Source organism: Phoca vitulina, unplaced genomic scaffold, assembly GCF_004348235.1.
Source record: "Phoca vitulina isolate PV1807 unplaced genomic scaffold, GSC_HSeal_1.0 scaffold52, whole genome shotgun sequence".
Classification (NCBI taxonomy): Eukaryota; Metazoa; Chordata; class Mammalia; order Carnivora; family Phocidae; genus Phoca; species Phoca vitulina.
The window spans coordinates 2,944,099-2,960,688 of record NW_022589755.1 but is presented as its reverse complement, the minus strand read 5'-3'; the positions used below and the strand labels follow the sequence as shown (position 1 = coordinate 2,960,688).

The 16,590-nt window shown below is 58.6% G+C and overlaps 1 protein-coding gene across 3 annotated transcripts in view; it reads right to left on the bottom strand.

The window, feature by feature from the left end:
- Positions 1-541: 541 nt before the first annotated feature.
- PPP1R12C (protein phosphatase 1 regulatory subunit 12C) overlaps positions 542-16,590 on the bottom strand; it is a 22,816-nt gene continuing 6,767 nt past the window's right edge. Inside the window, exons 2-22 of one of the 3 annotated variants that reach the window (XM_032388763.1) lie at positions 15,998-16,128; positions 15,791-15,909; positions 10,271-10,430; positions 7,174-7,318; positions 6,979-7,053; positions 5,688-5,761; positions 5,484-5,611; positions 4,949-5,022; positions 4,535-4,693; positions 4,387-4,454; positions 3,665-3,799; positions 3,344-3,434; positions 2,807-2,890; positions 2,659-2,719; positions 2,413-2,498; positions 2,255-2,295; positions 2,090-2,171; positions 1,802-1,906; positions 1,497-1,547; positions 1,282-1,332; positions 542-1,204 (exon numbers count right to left, since the gene is read on the bottom strand). In XM_032388763.1, the coding sequence (XP_032244654.1) occupies positions 1,118-1,204; positions 1,282-1,332; positions 1,497-1,547; positions 1,802-1,906; positions 2,090-2,171; positions 2,255-2,295; positions 2,413-2,498; positions 2,659-2,719; positions 2,807-2,890; positions 3,344-3,434; positions 3,665-3,799; positions 4,387-4,454; positions 4,535-4,693; positions 4,949-5,022; positions 5,484-5,611; positions 5,688-5,761; positions 6,979-7,053; positions 7,174-7,318; positions 10,271-10,430; positions 15,791-15,909; positions 15,998-16,128 (2,007 nt within the window). In that variant the 3' untranslated portion in view covers positions 542-1,117. The remainder of the gene's footprint in view (positions 1,205-1,281; positions 1,333-1,496; positions 1,548-1,801; positions 1,907-2,089; positions 2,172-2,254; positions 2,296-2,412; positions 2,499-2,658; positions 2,720-2,806; positions 2,891-3,343; positions 3,435-3,664; positions 3,800-4,386; positions 4,455-4,534; positions 4,694-4,948; positions 5,023-5,483; positions 5,612-5,687; positions 5,762-6,978; positions 7,054-7,173; positions 7,319-10,270; positions 10,431-15,790; positions 15,910-15,997; positions 16,129-16,590) is intronic. The other 2 variants (XM_032388764.1, XM_032388765.1) reach the window with 2 other exon arrangements.

The following is a 16,590-nucleotide window of genomic DNA, read 5'->3' as shown; positions in this document are numbered from 1 at the left end:
CGCCCCGCCGCCTGAGACCCCCCTCCTTTCCTCACGGCAGGCCTCTCCTCCTCCCCCGTGTCAGGTCTTTACCACTCCCCTCACTACGGAATCACCAGGAGGTAGGACGGGGCCTGGAAAGGAGAACACGACCGGGAATGAAAGCACGCCCCCTCCTCCGCCCCAGCCCCCCGTGCCCATGCCGCACTGAAGAGCTCCTACTATCCCAGTCCTATTTCCAGAAAAGCCAGAATTCTAGGGTTTTTAAAAATGAATGAGCCCAAATTTTAAATGTTGGCAACTGGCTCAAATTTGTTTCATAAGCACTGCGGGTGAGAGCCAAGCTCCAAGCCTGAGAGGAGCCCTGGCCTCTGAGCCAGCTGACGGTTCCTGCCCTGCCCCAGGCTACTCGGGGACCAGGGGGACCTTGTCAGCCCTGGCTCGAGGCCACGGCTCCAGCTGGCCACCCTCCTGAAAGCCTTCCCCCCACCCCCTGGCACCCCAGCCCCACGGACGAGCACAGATGAACACGGAAGCGCTGCGCTCCCCCCCCAGCTGGGGACACAGTCACTGTGTGGCAACTTCACGACTTTTATTTGTGGTGCCTGTGCTTTGTCTCGAAAATATCTTCTCCCCCTGCCCCTGACAGTGGGCGGGGAGGGGGCAGCAAAAAATAGAGACATCCCTCCCTATTGCACACGGACCCTATATACAGGCCCACCTGGCGGAGGCGGGCGGGACTCTTGGCACGTTCTCGGATCCCTGTTCAGGAACGGGAGGGGTGACGGGTGGCATCACACGTGAGAGGGGGACCTCCGGTGGTCACTCTGGTCCTGGCTACTGGTCCTGGCACTTCCTGGTCCTCAGTTCCTCCCTGGTCCCACCTCCAGCCCCGAGCCCCCCTCAGCAACGTCTCCCTACCTGGCTCGGCCTCTCGCCTCCATCCCGGCCTCAGGGGGCCCCCCCTTGGCTCCTGGGGACTCTGTACTCCCCTCACAGTCTGGAGGCCCCGAAGGGAGGCTATGGCTTCTCCGAGAGCCCCTGGGAGCCCTATCACTCGTGCTCACACAGGGGAAGGGATGCGTGTGGCAGAAGCAGCTGTATAAATACGGGTATGGGGGAAGGTCCTCCTCCAGAGTCACTTAGAGAGTTTGCTGATGACACGGATCAGGGCTGCGTTCTCATCCTTGAGCCTCTGGTTGTCAGCCCGGAGGTCGGACAGGGCCTGTGGGAGGGGAGGGGTCAGCCGGGCGGCCCTGGGCCCGTGGAACCCCCTGTCCACAGCGCCCCCTTAGTATTCACCTTTAGCTCCTCCTCGAGCTCGGCGGCCTTTCGCTCCAGGGCCCTGCGCTCCTGGAATAAATGGTAGACATGAGACCCAGGGACTGGGGGGGGGGCCGGGCAGCGATCATGTAAGGCTGGGAAGGGTGGGGAGAGGGCAGAAGGCCTTCTTCAGACCCACATGGGTATGTAAGACTGGGGACACATGGGCCCCCACCTCAGGTGCTCCTACTCACGAATCTCTCCAGCTCCAGAAGGGCTGGTCTCTCTGCAAAGCGCTCCTGCCTCTGGCGAGAACAGAAGAAGCACAAGGCTCAAACATCCAAACCACAAAGACCGGGAGGGAGGACGCCAGCGCGGGGACAGGGACAGCCGTCCAGGCTCTCCGGCCCTATCCCTCATCATCCAGCCCCACCCCCACGGGTCCCAGCACGCCCCGCAGGCCCTGCCCCCCAGCCCAGGGGTCCTGAGCCCCGGCACAGGCACACCTGGGCCAGCGCTGGGCCAGCGCGGGAAAACCTCCGGGGCCTCGGCGCCTCACCTGCGCGGCGCGCTCTAGCTCCACCTTGAGCTGTGCCAGGCGCAGCGTGGTCTCGGTCAGGGCCTCCCGAAGCCTCTCATTCTCACTGCGCAGCTCTGAGTACAGCTGGGGGGGCCGGGGGGGGGGGGACAGGGTCAGGCTTGCCAGCCGCACGCAGCTCAGCGACCCGCACGCAGCTCAGCGAGGCCGCCGGGAAGGGCGGGGTGTGGGGATGCGGCAGGCACAGCCCCAAAGGGTGGAAGGGCAGGTGGACAGAGGCCGGATCGACGGTGGGGTGGAGCTGCGAACCTTCCTGAAGCCTCCATCGGGTTCGTCCGATGCTGGCGCGGGGTCCCGCTGCCGGCGAGGTGAGGGGCCGCGCTCCGAAGTGCTGGGGTGGAGGTGGGCGGGGCGTCAGCGGGGCTCTCTGCGGCCCGACAGACAAGCCCAAACCCTTCCCGGCCCACCCCGTACCTGGACTCTGGGCTGCGGTCGGCCAGCTCCGCCTCCTCCCCCTGCGGGCGGAGGTGGGGTTCAGCCTCATGCCGGGAGGGGAGTCTGGCCCACCACCCTGCCTCCAAGGCCCACCCATAGCCCAGCTCGCCCCGCCCGGGCCTGGCCCCACCCCTCACCTCCGCAAGCCCCCTCCACTCCTTGCCGACTCTGCGATGCTCCCTGGCGGCCTGTGGTCCCTGCCCCTGCCCGTCAGGCGCCTCTGCTGGGGGGAGGGGCAGGAATCAGCCCAGAAACCGAGGGGGGGGGGCGGGGGGGCCTCCCTGCGTTGTCAGGATCCCTAGCCCAACCCCCAGGAAAACTGCAGCAGGAGAGATGGGGAGGCCAGGGAGCGGGAGGACCTCGTCCCAGAGACCAGACCTCACCTCTCTGGTCAGGGCCGTCAGAGTTCTCCACCCCAGGGATTCGGGGACGCCCAGATGGGTCCTGGGGGAGAAGGGCAGGGAGGTCAGAGAGATCAGAAGACATGGGTGTCTTATACCACCCACCACCTGCTCACCTGATCCCTCTCACCAGGCTCTGTAGGCTCGACTTCTCTGGCTCTGGGGCCTTCCCTGCTACCTTCTCTGCTTCCTTCAGGTCGGTCAGAGTCACACCCTGCAGTGCGGGGGTAGTCAGGGGTCCCCGAGCTCAGGGCCCAGCCCCCCAGGACTGAGTTCAAGCCCTCGGGCCCTCCTCCCTCAGACCTAGGAGTCTAGGCCCCCAGCCCCTCCTCCCTCAGAACCAGGAGTCCAGGCCCCCAGCCCCCTCCTCCCTCTGACCCAGGAGTCCAGACCCCAGCCCCTCTTCCCTCAGACCCAGGAGTCCAGGCCCCCAGCCCCTCCTCCCTCTGACCCACGAGTCCAGGCCCCCAGCCCCCTCCCTCAGACCCAGGAGTCCAGGCCCCCAGCCCCTCCTCCCTCAGACCCAGGAGTCCAGGCCCCCAGCCCCCTCCTCCCTCAGACCCAGGAGTCCAGGCACCCAGCCTCTCCTTCCCAGACCCACAAGAGTTTGAGCCCCGACCCCCTTTTCCCAGGATCCAGGAGCCCAGGCCCCAGCCCACGCCCACACCTGTGTGGACCTCCGAGACTGGCGCATGAGGCGAGAGCGAGCTTTCCGCTGGGATTCAGATTCCTCATCCCGCACAGGCATCTGGTAGGACCTGAGTGAAAGGTCCCAACTTCAGGGAGGGTTCCTTTGAGCCCTGCTCCCGTTCCATGGCTGACACCCTTCAGGGAAGCTAAGTTCTGCCAGAGGACTGTCAACTCACAGCGGACCCTGGGACAAACTCCCCCCTAGGGAGTGCCTGCCGGGGGCCCTGAGGACCCAGGCCTGGGCCATGTAGTTTTTCCCAGCCAGGGAGAAAGAGCTTCCCACCCCCTGCCTCTTCACCTCCGCCGGTCCCGGGAGTCAGCTGGGGGCACTGTAGAGGCTACAGGGACATTGGGCTTCACTGGGGATTCAGGCTCCGGAATCCTGGAGGGAGGAGTGGAATTATCCAAGGGAGGGCGCCTGGAGATCTCAAACCTGTGTGAATTCATTCATCCAACAAATATTATTACTCAAGCTCGAGTTACGTGGCAGGTGCTGGAAATGCAGCAGTGAGCAGAAGAAAATTATCTCTGCCCCGATGAGTCAAGTATGAACAGAAAAGATGCAGAACAAACAATAAGCGTAAAAAACCGTGTACACCATATAACACGCCGGAAGGCGAAAGGACTCTGAGAAACAGAGCGCTGACAGGAGGGGGGAGGGCGTGCATGTGCAGACAGCATGAGCAGGGGGTCAGAGTGGGCCTCACCCAGAAGGGGACACACACAGACCTGAGGAAGGGCAGAAGCAAGCCAGGCGGCCGGGGAGGGGGCTGCAAAGGCCCAGGGGCAGGAGCATGCCTGTGTCAGAAAGGTGGGGGGGGAGGTGCAGACAGAGGCAACAGGAAGTCATGTCATTGTGTCCTTACAAGCTTAACTGTAAGCTTTTACTTGATGCACCAGAAGGAAAATGGAGGCAAAGAGTGGTCGGGGCAGAGACCCCACAGAGCAAAGGGACTGAAGAGGTTGTAACCCAGACCTGCCCCCCACCCCGACAGGCCCAGGCCCTGGGTTGGTACTCACAGGGCAGAGGGCTCCGGCACCTTACGGGAGGGCGTAGGCGTAATTCTGGCAAGACGGGGCTCCTTGGCCTGTGCAAAGAGACAAAGATGGGAGAGGACATTCTCCTCGACGAGGCAGGGCTTGGTCCCCTGCCCCTCACCCCACTCACCTGAACAGAGGTCCCTTCCAACCGAGAGGAGGAAGCTGAGCGCTGCAGCCCAGCCCCAGGGGTGCCCTCGGCCCCCCGCCCGTCTGTGGGACCCAGGGCACCAGAGCTTCCCGTCTTCTGGAGGCCAAAGCGCCTGGAGAAAGGGGCCCCTTCTGGGGGCTGGGGAAGAGAAAGGTCTCAGTTACGGAGAAAGCATCCTTCCCAGAGACTTCAAGTGTTACCCCAGAAGGACCACACAAACTGTAATTCCCATCAGCCCCTGGAGGGTGCGGCCAGAAAAAACCACTCAGCTGGTCCCGGGAACTCTGGAAACTGTAATCTTCATCCTACCTACCCTGAGAAGGGGTTGCAGGCTCCTGGCATCCCTCCCTGCCCTCTCAAAACAGCATGACCGTCCAGGGCATCCAGACTCACCATGGGGCCCTGAGGGCTAGGGGGTGGTGGGGAAGACACTCCATTGACAGTTCTGGATTCTGGAGGCGGTGGCTCTGCGGAGTAGGAAAAGGGAGACACCAGCTGCCTCTCAGAACCAGCCCCTCCTCCCTCAGACCCAGGAGTCCAGGCCCCCAGCCCCCTCCTCCCTCAGACCCAGGAGTCCAGGCCCCCAGCCCCTCCTCCCTCAGACCCAGGAGTCCAGACCCCAGCCCCCTCCTCCCTCAGACCCAGGAGTCCAGGCCCCCAGCCCCCTCCTCCCTCAGACCCAGGAGTCTAGACCCTCAGCCCCCTCCTCCCTCAGACCCAGGAGTCCAGGTCCCCAGCCCCCTCCTCCCTCAGACCTAGGAGTCCAGACCCCAGCCCCTCCTCCCTCAGACCCAGGAGTCCAGGCCCCCAGACCCCTCCTCCCTCAGACCTGGGAGTCCAGGCCCCCCAGCCCCTCCTTCCCCAACCCCAGGAGTCCAGGCTCCAGCTTCCTCTTCCTAGATTCAGAAACCCAGACCTGGCCCCTCACCGGTGAGGCCTTCTTCTCCCTCATCCTCGTCCTGTATTGGCGGCCCCCCCGCACCCCCAGGCCGGCGTTCCTTGGACAGATCCTGGAGGGAGATCTTCTCTCGGCTGCTCAGACGACACACAGAGCTTCTGGTGGGAAGGGCAGGGTGTTGGGGTCCAAGCCCTGGGAGACTCCAGCCCACCCACCCACGTGCCCGCCTACTACCTTCGGTGTTTGCTGCTGGAAGGCACCTGGGGCTCCTGACTTCTGCTCTGGGAGGCCTCCTTCTGGTTCCGCAGCTGCAAGGGAGAAAGCAGGCTGCTGGCAGGGCCCCACAGCCCCAGCGTCCAGGCCAGCACACCAGCTCTGCTCGTCTAGGCTCAAGGACGCTGTCCGCTCCAGGGGTGGGCGTGGAGGGTCTGTGGGCTCAGCGGAGCGCGCTGCAGATGGCTGTGCGGCACGCGGCCCCTCGAGTCCTCACACCCACCTCTGGTCTCGTCCCCTCTTACCTCCCAGGGTGCCCTGCTCACCAGGGACACTGGCCTGGTGCTCAGACCCAGGAGCCCCTGCCTCCTCTACGGCTCGCTGGGCACTGGCCCAGCCTCTGCACAACAGTTCCTTCCTTAGAACAGCCAGTCATTCCCCGCCCCCGGCCTATCCAGGCAAGCCCCATGTGCGGGAGGATTCCCCTCCAGGATGGAGACGCGCATACAGATCTGTTCTCCCCCTCCCCGAGGGCTGACCCTGCCTCACCCTCTACAAACCCCGCTGTGGCCCCATCATCTTCACCCTCAGCCCCACGCTGCTCCTCAGCCTGGCATTCAAGGTCCTTCAGGTGTGCCCATGTCCCAGGGCTCCCCTGCCTCAGGCTTGGCACATGCTGTTCCCTCAAACCCGAGCACGTGCCCTGGGTCTGAGAAGCCGACCACCAAGCCAGAACCATGACCAACCTTTAAACAGAGGGATCTGTGTCCATCTACCTGCCACTCACAGGAAGCTCCAGGCTAGGGCCTGGCCCCCAGGAGATGCTGCTTGCTACCAACAGGGCTTACCATGTGCCGAGCAGCGTTCTAAATGTCCTTGTTCAGTAACATACATACTCCTCGTAGGATAGCACATGCTCCACACAACTCCTCATAAAGGTGCACACACCATTATCCCCATTTTACAGGTGAGGAAACGGAGGCTCAGAGGCGTTAAGTGACCAGCCCGAGCTCACACAGCAAATCCATGGCAGAGCCGTGATTCAGAGCCCAGAGTCCAGGCCGTTCATCCCTTCACTCTGCAATTTTCCAGCAACAAGGCCTGGCTCCGTGCTGGTTGGGCTGCATCCCAGGGCTGATGAGGCCCAGCCTGAGCCTGGGACAGATAATCGTCATCTGTATCCCAAGGTGTGACTGGGCCCCAGACCCCATCCCCTCCCCCCAACTCCTCTTCCTGACTGTCACCAGCTGGGAAGGAGCAGGGAGGCCTCCCTCGGCGGGCTGCCAGGAGGGAGGGCGCGCCTGAGACTCACATCCTCCTGCTTCCGGGCCAGCTCCTCCAACAGACTCAGCACCTCTTCATCAGCCAGGTCACAGGGACGCTGCCCCTGATGGAGGGGGAGGAAGAGAGGGGGCAGAGGATGAAGGAAGTGAGGGGGGGCCCTCCCCCTCCCCACCCTCACTCCCCACCCTCACTCCCCACCATCGCCAAGCAGCCTGGCCCTCACCGCGTGGGTCAGCGAATCCATGCCCCCACCGTGCTCAGCCAGCAGGCGGCAGGCATCCTCCACACCCCAGTGGGCCGCCGCATGCAGGGGGGTCCAGCCGTCCCCATCCCGGAGCTCCGGGTCGTAGCCAGCCTGAAGGAGCAGTCTGGGGGCCAGGAAGGCTTACAGTCAAGGACCAAGACAGGGGTTCTGCACCCACGGCTGACAAGGGCTCGCGGCGCTGTGACCCATGACATCACTGAACCGATCCCAGGCAGGTGGTGAAGAGCCCCTCCCCCAGCCAGCAGGTGGCCTCCAGAACCCTGCTCCTTGTACTTGCAGGAGGGGGTACACTCTCTGGACTGTCACCCCTGGTTGTGGGACAGACAGCCCCAGAGCCTGTGAAAAGGCTGAGGCCCCAGAAGGAACAGCCTCGGGGCAGTACTGTTCCAGGAACCCGCCGGCTGAGGGTGGCAGTTCTCAGCCAAGGCGATACTGCCCACCAGGACCACCCGGCAGCGTCTGGACACGTTGCTGGTTGTCACAACTTGGGGGTGCGTGCCAGGGATCCTACCAACATCCTACAGTGCGGAGGATGGCCCCACAGCAAAGGCTGATCTGGTCCAAAACGCCACGAGTGGCGAGGTTGAGGAAGCCTGGCTTTGATGAGTCTACGATAATCAGCATCTCAGAGCACAGGTTTTGGGGGAAGGCAGGGTTACAGGCCCAGGGCAATTCTGCACAGGTGGTATCAGGCTCTGTGTCAGTGGGAAAGAGCTAATGCAAGGTGAGAGGATGGAGAGAGGAGATACTTAACAAGGAGGCTTTTCGAATCAAAGCACCCCTGTGTGGCCCTGCTGACCTCGCCACTCACCTTCCCGGAGCTCACCTGCTGCAGCCACACTGGGCGCCCGCTATCTCCCCAAGGACGCCCCCCTTTGGCCCTCTGTCTGGGGGTGGAGGCTCACGTGCTCGGTCACCAGCTGTCCCCAGGCCAGAGCTCGTGCCATTCACTCCTCCCACTGCCCTATTTATATCCTTCTAGGCCCGTGGTTTCAACCAGGGACAGTGCTGGCCGCCCGGGGGCACTCGGCGATGCCCAGATATGGCTGGTTGTCATGACTGTGGTGGGGGTGTTCCTGGCACCCAGCGTAGAGCCCAGGGATGCTGCTCAATGACGTACGATGAACCTGGAGTCATCCAGCCCCAGGTCACCAGCGTGGAGAATGGCAGCCCCTCCATGCACTCAGGGCCCTCGGATCTGGCCTGCTTCCTTGCTCACCTGTCTCCCCAGCGAAGCTGGGGGCTGCACATGGGCCCAGACCTGTCCCATTGGCCCGTGTATCCCCAGCCCTAAAAGACGGCCTGGCATACAGCAGGTGCTCAGTAAGTCAGTGCTGAGTGAATCACATTAAATGACTGCACAGTGCACACCTCTACTCTGTCATTCATCTCCAATGAGGAGAATGTCAGTTACGTTGTCCTAAAAATGCAGTTGATGGGTTTAGTTGTAAATAGAAGCCAATCTGAGGGGCAGTAATGAAATGAGACTCAGAGAATATGTCTGCATCCAAAGCATTCCAGTTCTGGGGCAGAGAGTGAGGCTGCCCCCAAATAGGGACTCTCCTCCTGTTAGTAACAATGTCGACTCTCGGCTGGCCACACTGTCACCTGACTGAAGAGGAATGTCCCGGTCTCCCTGGCAGCTGTGAGTGGCCAGGTGAGTAACTGGGATGGTGGCAATACCAGGTAAATGCCAGGTGGTCTGGCAAATGGGGTGTCAGCGTTAAGTGTGCATGTCCCTCCTGGATTGTTCTTCTAAAAGGAAACTGACATTTGCTCCTTTTGCCGTCTCCTCCTTTCTGGGGTCTGGGATACAGATGCGATGGCAGGAGGTGAAGCAGCCACCTGAGACTCAGGGGTGGAAGCCATAGGCAGAACAGGGAAGGGCTAAGCGCATGACTGGGCCTGACCATTTACAGTATCCCATCCCCCTTGCCACAGGGACTAGCTCTGAGACGGGCAAGTGCCCAACGCGGTCCACGAGCATCAGACCAGATCTTTTGCTGCAAGTACAGAGGACAAAGCATTCTACTTTCAGAGCAGGTGAGTAACTAGGACATGAGCCTGGAGCTACTCCTCACTGGAAGACCTGCCTAAAAGTCCAACACAGAAGTGAGCAGAGATGAGGGATTCATCTCTACTCCACTTTCAGACTAAAAATAAAGTATAAATCACAAAGAGAGAAGAGGGAGTCTGAGGATAACAACTGGAATCAACCACCCCAATAGAAAGGGGTGAGGCAGCCAAACACAGACGAGGCCCAGGTGAGGAACATGCGCTGTTTGAATACATGCAATGTAAAATACATACGCGCCAGATAACCTGGCTTTGAAATACAGAAATAAAGACTGCTAGAACTAAAGGATGAACAAGCAAAATCCACAAGCGTAATAGGAAATTTTAGGAGATGCCTGGCTGGCTCAATTGTAGAGCATGTGACTCAATCTCAGGGTTGTAAATCTGAGCCCCACGCTGGGTGGAGAGATTACTTAAAAATTAAATCTTGAAAAAAAATTTTTTTTTACACCTCTCATAGTAACTGACAGAGTAGGCAGACGGAAAAAAAAATCTCTAAGAACACAGAGAATTTAAATAGCACAACTACAAAGCTGGCCTAATAACCTATATAGAACGCTATATTAACAGCACGGCTCTTTCCCATCTCACACGTACTGGGGTATAAAGCAAACCTCAGAGGATTTCAGAAATCTGGAATCATACAGCACCCACTGTCTAAGCACAGTGCGATCCAGCCAGGAAACGAGTAATGAAACGATGACTAGAAAATCCCATGCATCTGAAATTAATGACATACTTCTAGATAATCCATGGGTCACAGAAAAAAGACTACCAGCTGGAAATGTTTTAAACTGAATGACAGTGAAGAGCCTACACATCAGGACCTGTGGACACGGCAAAGCTGTACTTAAAGGGAAATACTCAGCCTACATACGTAACTTAAAAAATCCACAGGAAGGTGTAAGGCTGAGAGAAGGAACACATGGGCCCAAGGCAAAGAGCAGGGAAAAGGGAGGACTACGCCAGCCCAGCTCACCTCATCACTTCGATGTAGCCCTTAGCAGCGGCCACGTGCAGGGCAGAGGCCCCCGTTCGGGGGTGCCGGGCCTCTGGCATGGCACCCCCGTTCAGCCAGCACCTGGTGTCATGAAGCAGTAATTCCTCCTCGGCCCGTTTGGCCGCCTCCACATCCACACCTGGGAGGACAAGAAGGGGCATTAGGTGGGACTCACGCCTCCAGCTCCAGGAGGCATGGGGCTGCAGCCCTGCCTGGTCCCTCTCAGTCGGCCTGCTCCTCTGGGACTCGGACGACCTGGATTTCCCCACCTGGGTTCCAGGTCGCTGCTGGGGGCGGGGAGAACGATCGCAGGCCTTCTCCCATTTCAACCAAAGTGCCACCTTTATCGTTATCTTTAAGTATAAAACCTCAAGTTTACAGAGCAAACCCAGCATCTGATGACATCTGACTCTCCCTAGCATCACCAGTAAAATCCTTAGCCCTGCATCTTCACGCACTTTGTCGCGACCATCTCTGTCACCCGTGAGTAGGGCAAACCAAGCCAGGAGCCACCAGAGGGTCTGTGTCCCTGAGGCTACAGCTTCTTTCCTCCCCCGGAGCTGACTCCTGTTCACAGCCATGCCGTCACCTAGGACAAGCTGGTGAGAGGCCAGCATGCTTCTCCATCGGTCATTTTCACCATTTCCTTTGGTTTCCTGGAAAAGTTGTACTGTATTTGTGGATGCAAAAGGCAAGTTATGACTTTGCACGTCAGTGGACTTTGGATCGAAACAGGCAGCCTGAGGCTGGAATAGTATCTGCTGACCATCACCGAGAATCCGCAGTGTGCACAGTATAAACCATTGAGACACGAGTCAAACACGGTCATTTCTAGGGAATGTCTCATCTTTCTCCTGCAAGTTGACTGGTGTCTACCGTTTTTCCAACTGCGATATCTCACACTCAACAAAGTGCTGCATGGAGCTCAGCCGTCCTGCTCAACAGCCGTCAGCCACACGCAGCTACTGTGCACATGAACCGTACCTAGTCCGAACTCAGACGTGTCGTGAACGTAAAGTACACGCTGGATTTCCATGTGTGGGGGGGAAAAGAGCGTGCAACAACCCCTGAATGGATTTTTTTTTTTTTTTTTAGAGAGCGAGCGAGGAGAGCACGAGCCGGGTAGAGGGGCAGAGGGAGAGGGAGAAAAAGAATCTCAAGCCGGCACAGAGCCCAACATGGGGCTCGATCTCACAACCCCAAGATCAAGACCTGAGCCACCATCAAGAGTTGGATGCTTAACCGACTGAGCCACCCTGAATAGTTTTCTTTATACTGGTTAATGCTGATATGATAACACCTTGAGCATATGGAGTTAAAAAAAATATATTATTAAAATTAATTTTACCTGTTTCTTTTTACTATTTTAACTGCACCTACTTAAAAAATTTCATGTATGCTCGTGGCTTACACTGGCTTTCCACTGGACAGCACTGGCAAAAAAACCCCAGGGTACCACCACTTGGGTTTAAAACGTTAAAATAGGACAGAGACAACACACACCCCGTGTGCCCCTCAGCGATCTCACCTGCTCCCTGCGGCCCCCGAGGTCACCACCATCACAAACTTGCTCTCGTGAACATGCATTTGGCTTTATCCTTACTATATATCCTGTAAACTTCTGCCCTGAGTCTACACACGGGATCCCAAAGTGCACGGCCCCCTGCAGCAGGAAGCCATCGAGATCCGGGGGCACGGCTGCGCCCCCTGGTGGCACCTGGGCACTCGGGCCTTACGTCCAACGCGAGCACCTCTGGGTCTCCGGTTTGGCAGGGACTCGGCTGCTTGGCAGCCGTTCAAGGAATGTTTGGTTGGTGAGGGCCCACCTGGAGGCCCAGGCCGGGGTGGAGAGGCCAGGGGAGTGCTGGGCACTCAGGGACGCTCCTCATCCCACAACTTCCTTAAAGGGAATCCTCTTCAATCCTATTACAGATGCGTGTGCCTTCCTTGGGCAGGGAAGGGCGGGGCTTGCTGACCTTTTATTCAACGTTAGTATCCTTCAGCACGTTCATACACATCCTTCTGCAATCTGTCTTTCGGTGAGACCTGCCTGTGTTTATTGATGAAGCTCCTGACCAGGGGTGGCAAACCTGTTTGGTTTTTTACCTTGTTACGGCGATGGCAAGATAAAGGTAACGTAAAATGTGCCGATTTTGCTATTTTAAACTGTGCAATTCAGTGGCATTTAGGAGATTCACAATGTGCAACCATTGACCCCCATCCATTTCCAGAACTTTCCCATCATCCCAAAAGGAAACCTCGTACCCGCGAAGCAGTCATTCCCTGTACCTCCCACCACCAGCCCCTGGCAACCACAGATCTACTTCCTGTCACTAAGATCTGCCGATTGTGGAAGGCATCTGTGTTTATAAATAAAGTTTTATTGGAACACAGCCATGCCCACCACTTACACATCGCCGCCAGCTGTAGTGGGGAAGCAGCCACGGGGGACAGTGGCAACACGACAGTACCTCCCACAATGTCTCAAATGTTTCCTGTGCGGTCCTTCACAGAGAAAGCTTGCCAGCCCTGCTCAGATCATGCATTTACCGATTAGTGATTTATCCATTCTTCCTTTGGTGCCGGCCCCCGCCTCTCACACCTGCTAACAAGATTCTCATCCTAGGGCGGGAGGGCCTGCCAGACGCTCCCCTCCTGCCCAGTCCTGTGTCCCCGTGGGCAAAGTGGCCGGAGGGTGCTGTGTGCACAGGACGCGGTGGCCGGACTGTGTCCCCGAGGCCTGGCCTGTGGCTGGGGGCAGCATCCGCAGCATGTCGGGGCTGCTGCTGGCCTTGCTGGTATCTACTCTCCCTCCTTTGTAGCATCTTCACTATCCTCACCCTGCGTCCACCCCACACAGCTCCAACGTGACTGCACCCACGGCGGGGCTCCGTAGGTGGCCACGTCACCAGACCTAACCACCCATCCCTCTTGCCCCAGTGACTGGCTCAGGGCTGGCTCAGACCGAGGCTGGCGGCTCAGACAACTGAGGAAGTCTAGTTCTGGTTCAGCTGGAGTATCAGCCTGAGCTGTTGGAAGCTGTGCTACGTACCCCGTTGAGAGAATCTGCCTATGAGGTCAATGCAGAGTCCAGTGCAGTGATAGTTTTGACTTTGTACCCCTGGATCAAACCATGCCTGAAGCCTGCATAATTCCTGGACTTCAGTTACATAGCCCATAAACTCTTTTTTTTTTTTTGACTGTGGTAAAAATACACAGAAGTTACCATCTTAACCCCTTTTTAAATGCACAGTTCAGTGGTATTAAGTACGTTCACACTGTTGTACAACCACCACCACCATCCTTCTCCAGAACACATACCTAGCAAAACTGAAACTCAGTCCCCACTAAACAGCAACTCCTCATTTCCCCCTCCGCCAGCCCCTGGCGCCCCCTGTTCTACTTTTTGTCTCTACAGATGTGACCGCTTTAGTCACATTCCCCACGTAAGTGGAATCATACGGTATTTGTACTTCTTGTGCCTGACTTACCTCACTGAGCATGTCCTCAAGGTTCGTTCCCACTGTAGCGTGTGTCAGAATCTCTTGCCTTTTTAAGGCTGAATACTATTCCACTGTATGCACATACCACATATCGTTTATCCATTTGTCCGCTGATGGACACCTGGGCTGCGTCCACCTTTTCGTTACTGTGAACAATGCTGCTGTGCACGCGGCTGTCCGAACGCCTCGGCGGCCTGAGCCCGGCTGCGGGGGCTCCCATGGCAGCCGCCGCCAAGCACTGCCCTGCAGACTACTTCTAATCACAAAGGAAGGAAGATGCCTCCACAGTGGAGTCACCTAGCCAATGCCTCTCCATGGGGTTCAAGGCTAACGTCAACTGCAACGGGCCAGACACACAGCGCCTGTCTCCCGGAGTGACGCCCTGAGGAAGTTCCTGCCAAAAATGCAGACCTGAACCTCCTGGAGAAGCAGCCGCCCGGTGCAGGCTGAGGGACACGCTGTGTAAACGAGGCAGGGTGAGGAAGGCGAGGGGAAGCTGGGGGACATGAGGACCAAGGGCAGGCAGAGCATGGCTCCAGGAGGGCCCTGAACAGGAGGGGAGGCCACAAGTAGCCAGTAAGAGCATAGCCTCAAGGTCCTCAAGGTCCCAAGGCCGAGAGAGGAGTAACAATGTGACATGCCGTGTCCTTGTTGGAGGAGACACCAGCTCCCAAGGCAGGATGGGGACACGTCTGCAACGTGTTCTCAAGATGGCTGGGAAAGAAGAGGGAGGCAGCCAGGAAGGGAAGAAAACGGGAAGGGAGGAAGGGGGGGGGAGCTATTTATGTAGAGTGGGGGGAGGGGGAGAGGCAGAGGGACTGCAGATGTGCCAAAACGAGACAAACCGATCCATCTATACCGCGTGATTCCATTTGTACGAAACATCCAAGACGGGCAAGCGCATGGGGACAGAGAGCTGAGTGGTCTCCCAGGGCCGGGGGCAGTGGGGTGATGACTGAAACCCTCTAAAGCAACGTGCTGACGGACACACCACACTGAACGCACTGAAAGACCGGCAGACCACACGCTTGCACGGAGAACCGTACGGGCTACGCACATCTCCACAGAGCTGCTAAACCCCCCGGCGAAGCCCAGTGAGGGTCATGTGGGCACTCCCCAAAGACTGCCCCAACCTTTCTCCAAGTTTGAAGCTTTGGGAAGCTCATCTCTGCCTTAGCTTTGCACACTCCCCCTTCTAAGCAAAGCAGGGCACCCTGACCCCAGACGCCCACCCCACGGGGCCCTCCCTCAACCTGCCCAAGCCAAGCCGGGGATCTGGGCGTTACCTTCAACGCCCCAGGGCCTGCCCTACAGCAGCCTCCCCGAACCTGCAACATGGCCGTCCAGACCCCCAGACCCTGCACTCACACCTCAACGGCTGCCTCGCCGAACCTGGACCACACCCCCCACCTGTATTCTCTGCTTCCAGATCCATCAGGCCACAGCCTTTCCCGTACACCCCACGCATCAGCTGGTCCCAGACGGCTGTTCTGGGGGGAGTACGTTTGGTCACAAGCCCCTCTGAGAATGTGCTAGAAACAACACATGTTCTCTCTAGAAATATGAATGTGACCATATGCAAAGTTTTGGGGAGTCCTGGGCCCATATTAAAGACCACTGGAGTGCACTGACCCTGTGCGTGGGAAGACCAATCCCCCAGGACCCCTGCACACCTCCACTCCCCCTCAAGAAGACCATCTCACCTAAGGGACCTCCGGACAAACCTCACCTCATTTCCTCACCTACTCAAGGGGTAAAGTGACAACTGGGGTCACTAGCGGGTCGGGCTCTTACTCTGTGCCCAGCGGTGGCACAAGCACCGTATATAATCGCTCACTTCATGTCCCGAGCAAGCCTGGGGACAGGACTCACACTCCCGCTGCACAGGAAAGGAAACCGAAGCACAGAGAGTCTGAGAATCCTAGGACACGGAGCGACTGGCCTCTGAGCCCCGGCTGTCTGCTCCCCGTGCCCGCAGTCAGCACCCAGGGCCCACCTCGGTAGGCGATCTCCGCCTTCAGCAGCCCCTCCATGGCATCCGACTCGGCCAAGTCCAGGGGCAGGTCCCCATCGCTGTTGACAGCGGCAATGTTGGCCCCATGGCTCAGGAGGTACCTGGGGGCAGGGGTGGTGTAGGAAGGTCAGGGCTGAGGGGGCTGAGCTCCGGCCCCCATGGGATCCCATGTACCCACCCCTGCCTTACCTAGCGATGTCCAGATAACCACAGGAGGCAGCCACATGCAGGGGCGTCCAGCCCTCGTTGTCTGCCTGGTTCACCGTGGCACCCTGCTCCACCAGGAAGCGCACCACCTCCAGGTTCTCATCGATGCAGGCCTGGGGTGCAGAGGACACGGCAGTCGGCCCTTGCTCCACCCACACACCTTGTGCCCAGCAGGCAGGACTCCCGTAGGGGCCATGAGACAGACCCAGGGGACAAGCAGTTGTGACACTCAAGGGAAAGACCCTGATGTCCCTGGGACAGAGCCTGGAAGGCACCAGCCCTACCCCTGCAGGCCCCTTCACCTATCCAGCTACTTAGACACCCCCGTCTTCCCAAAGGTTAGGTCGTCAGCTGGGCATCTGGAGCTCAGCAGAGACCATGACAACAGGACACCCAAATTCCTACAAATAGGAATTGGATAAAGAGACAGGGACTTTTCTCCAGGTTTAGAAATTCTGAATGGTGCTTTGTTAAATATGATATACCCCAGTCACCATCAACAGGACGAGGCTTCCAGTAATGGATCCCTCCTCCCTCAGACCCAGGAGTCCAGACCCCCAGCCCCTCCTCCCTCA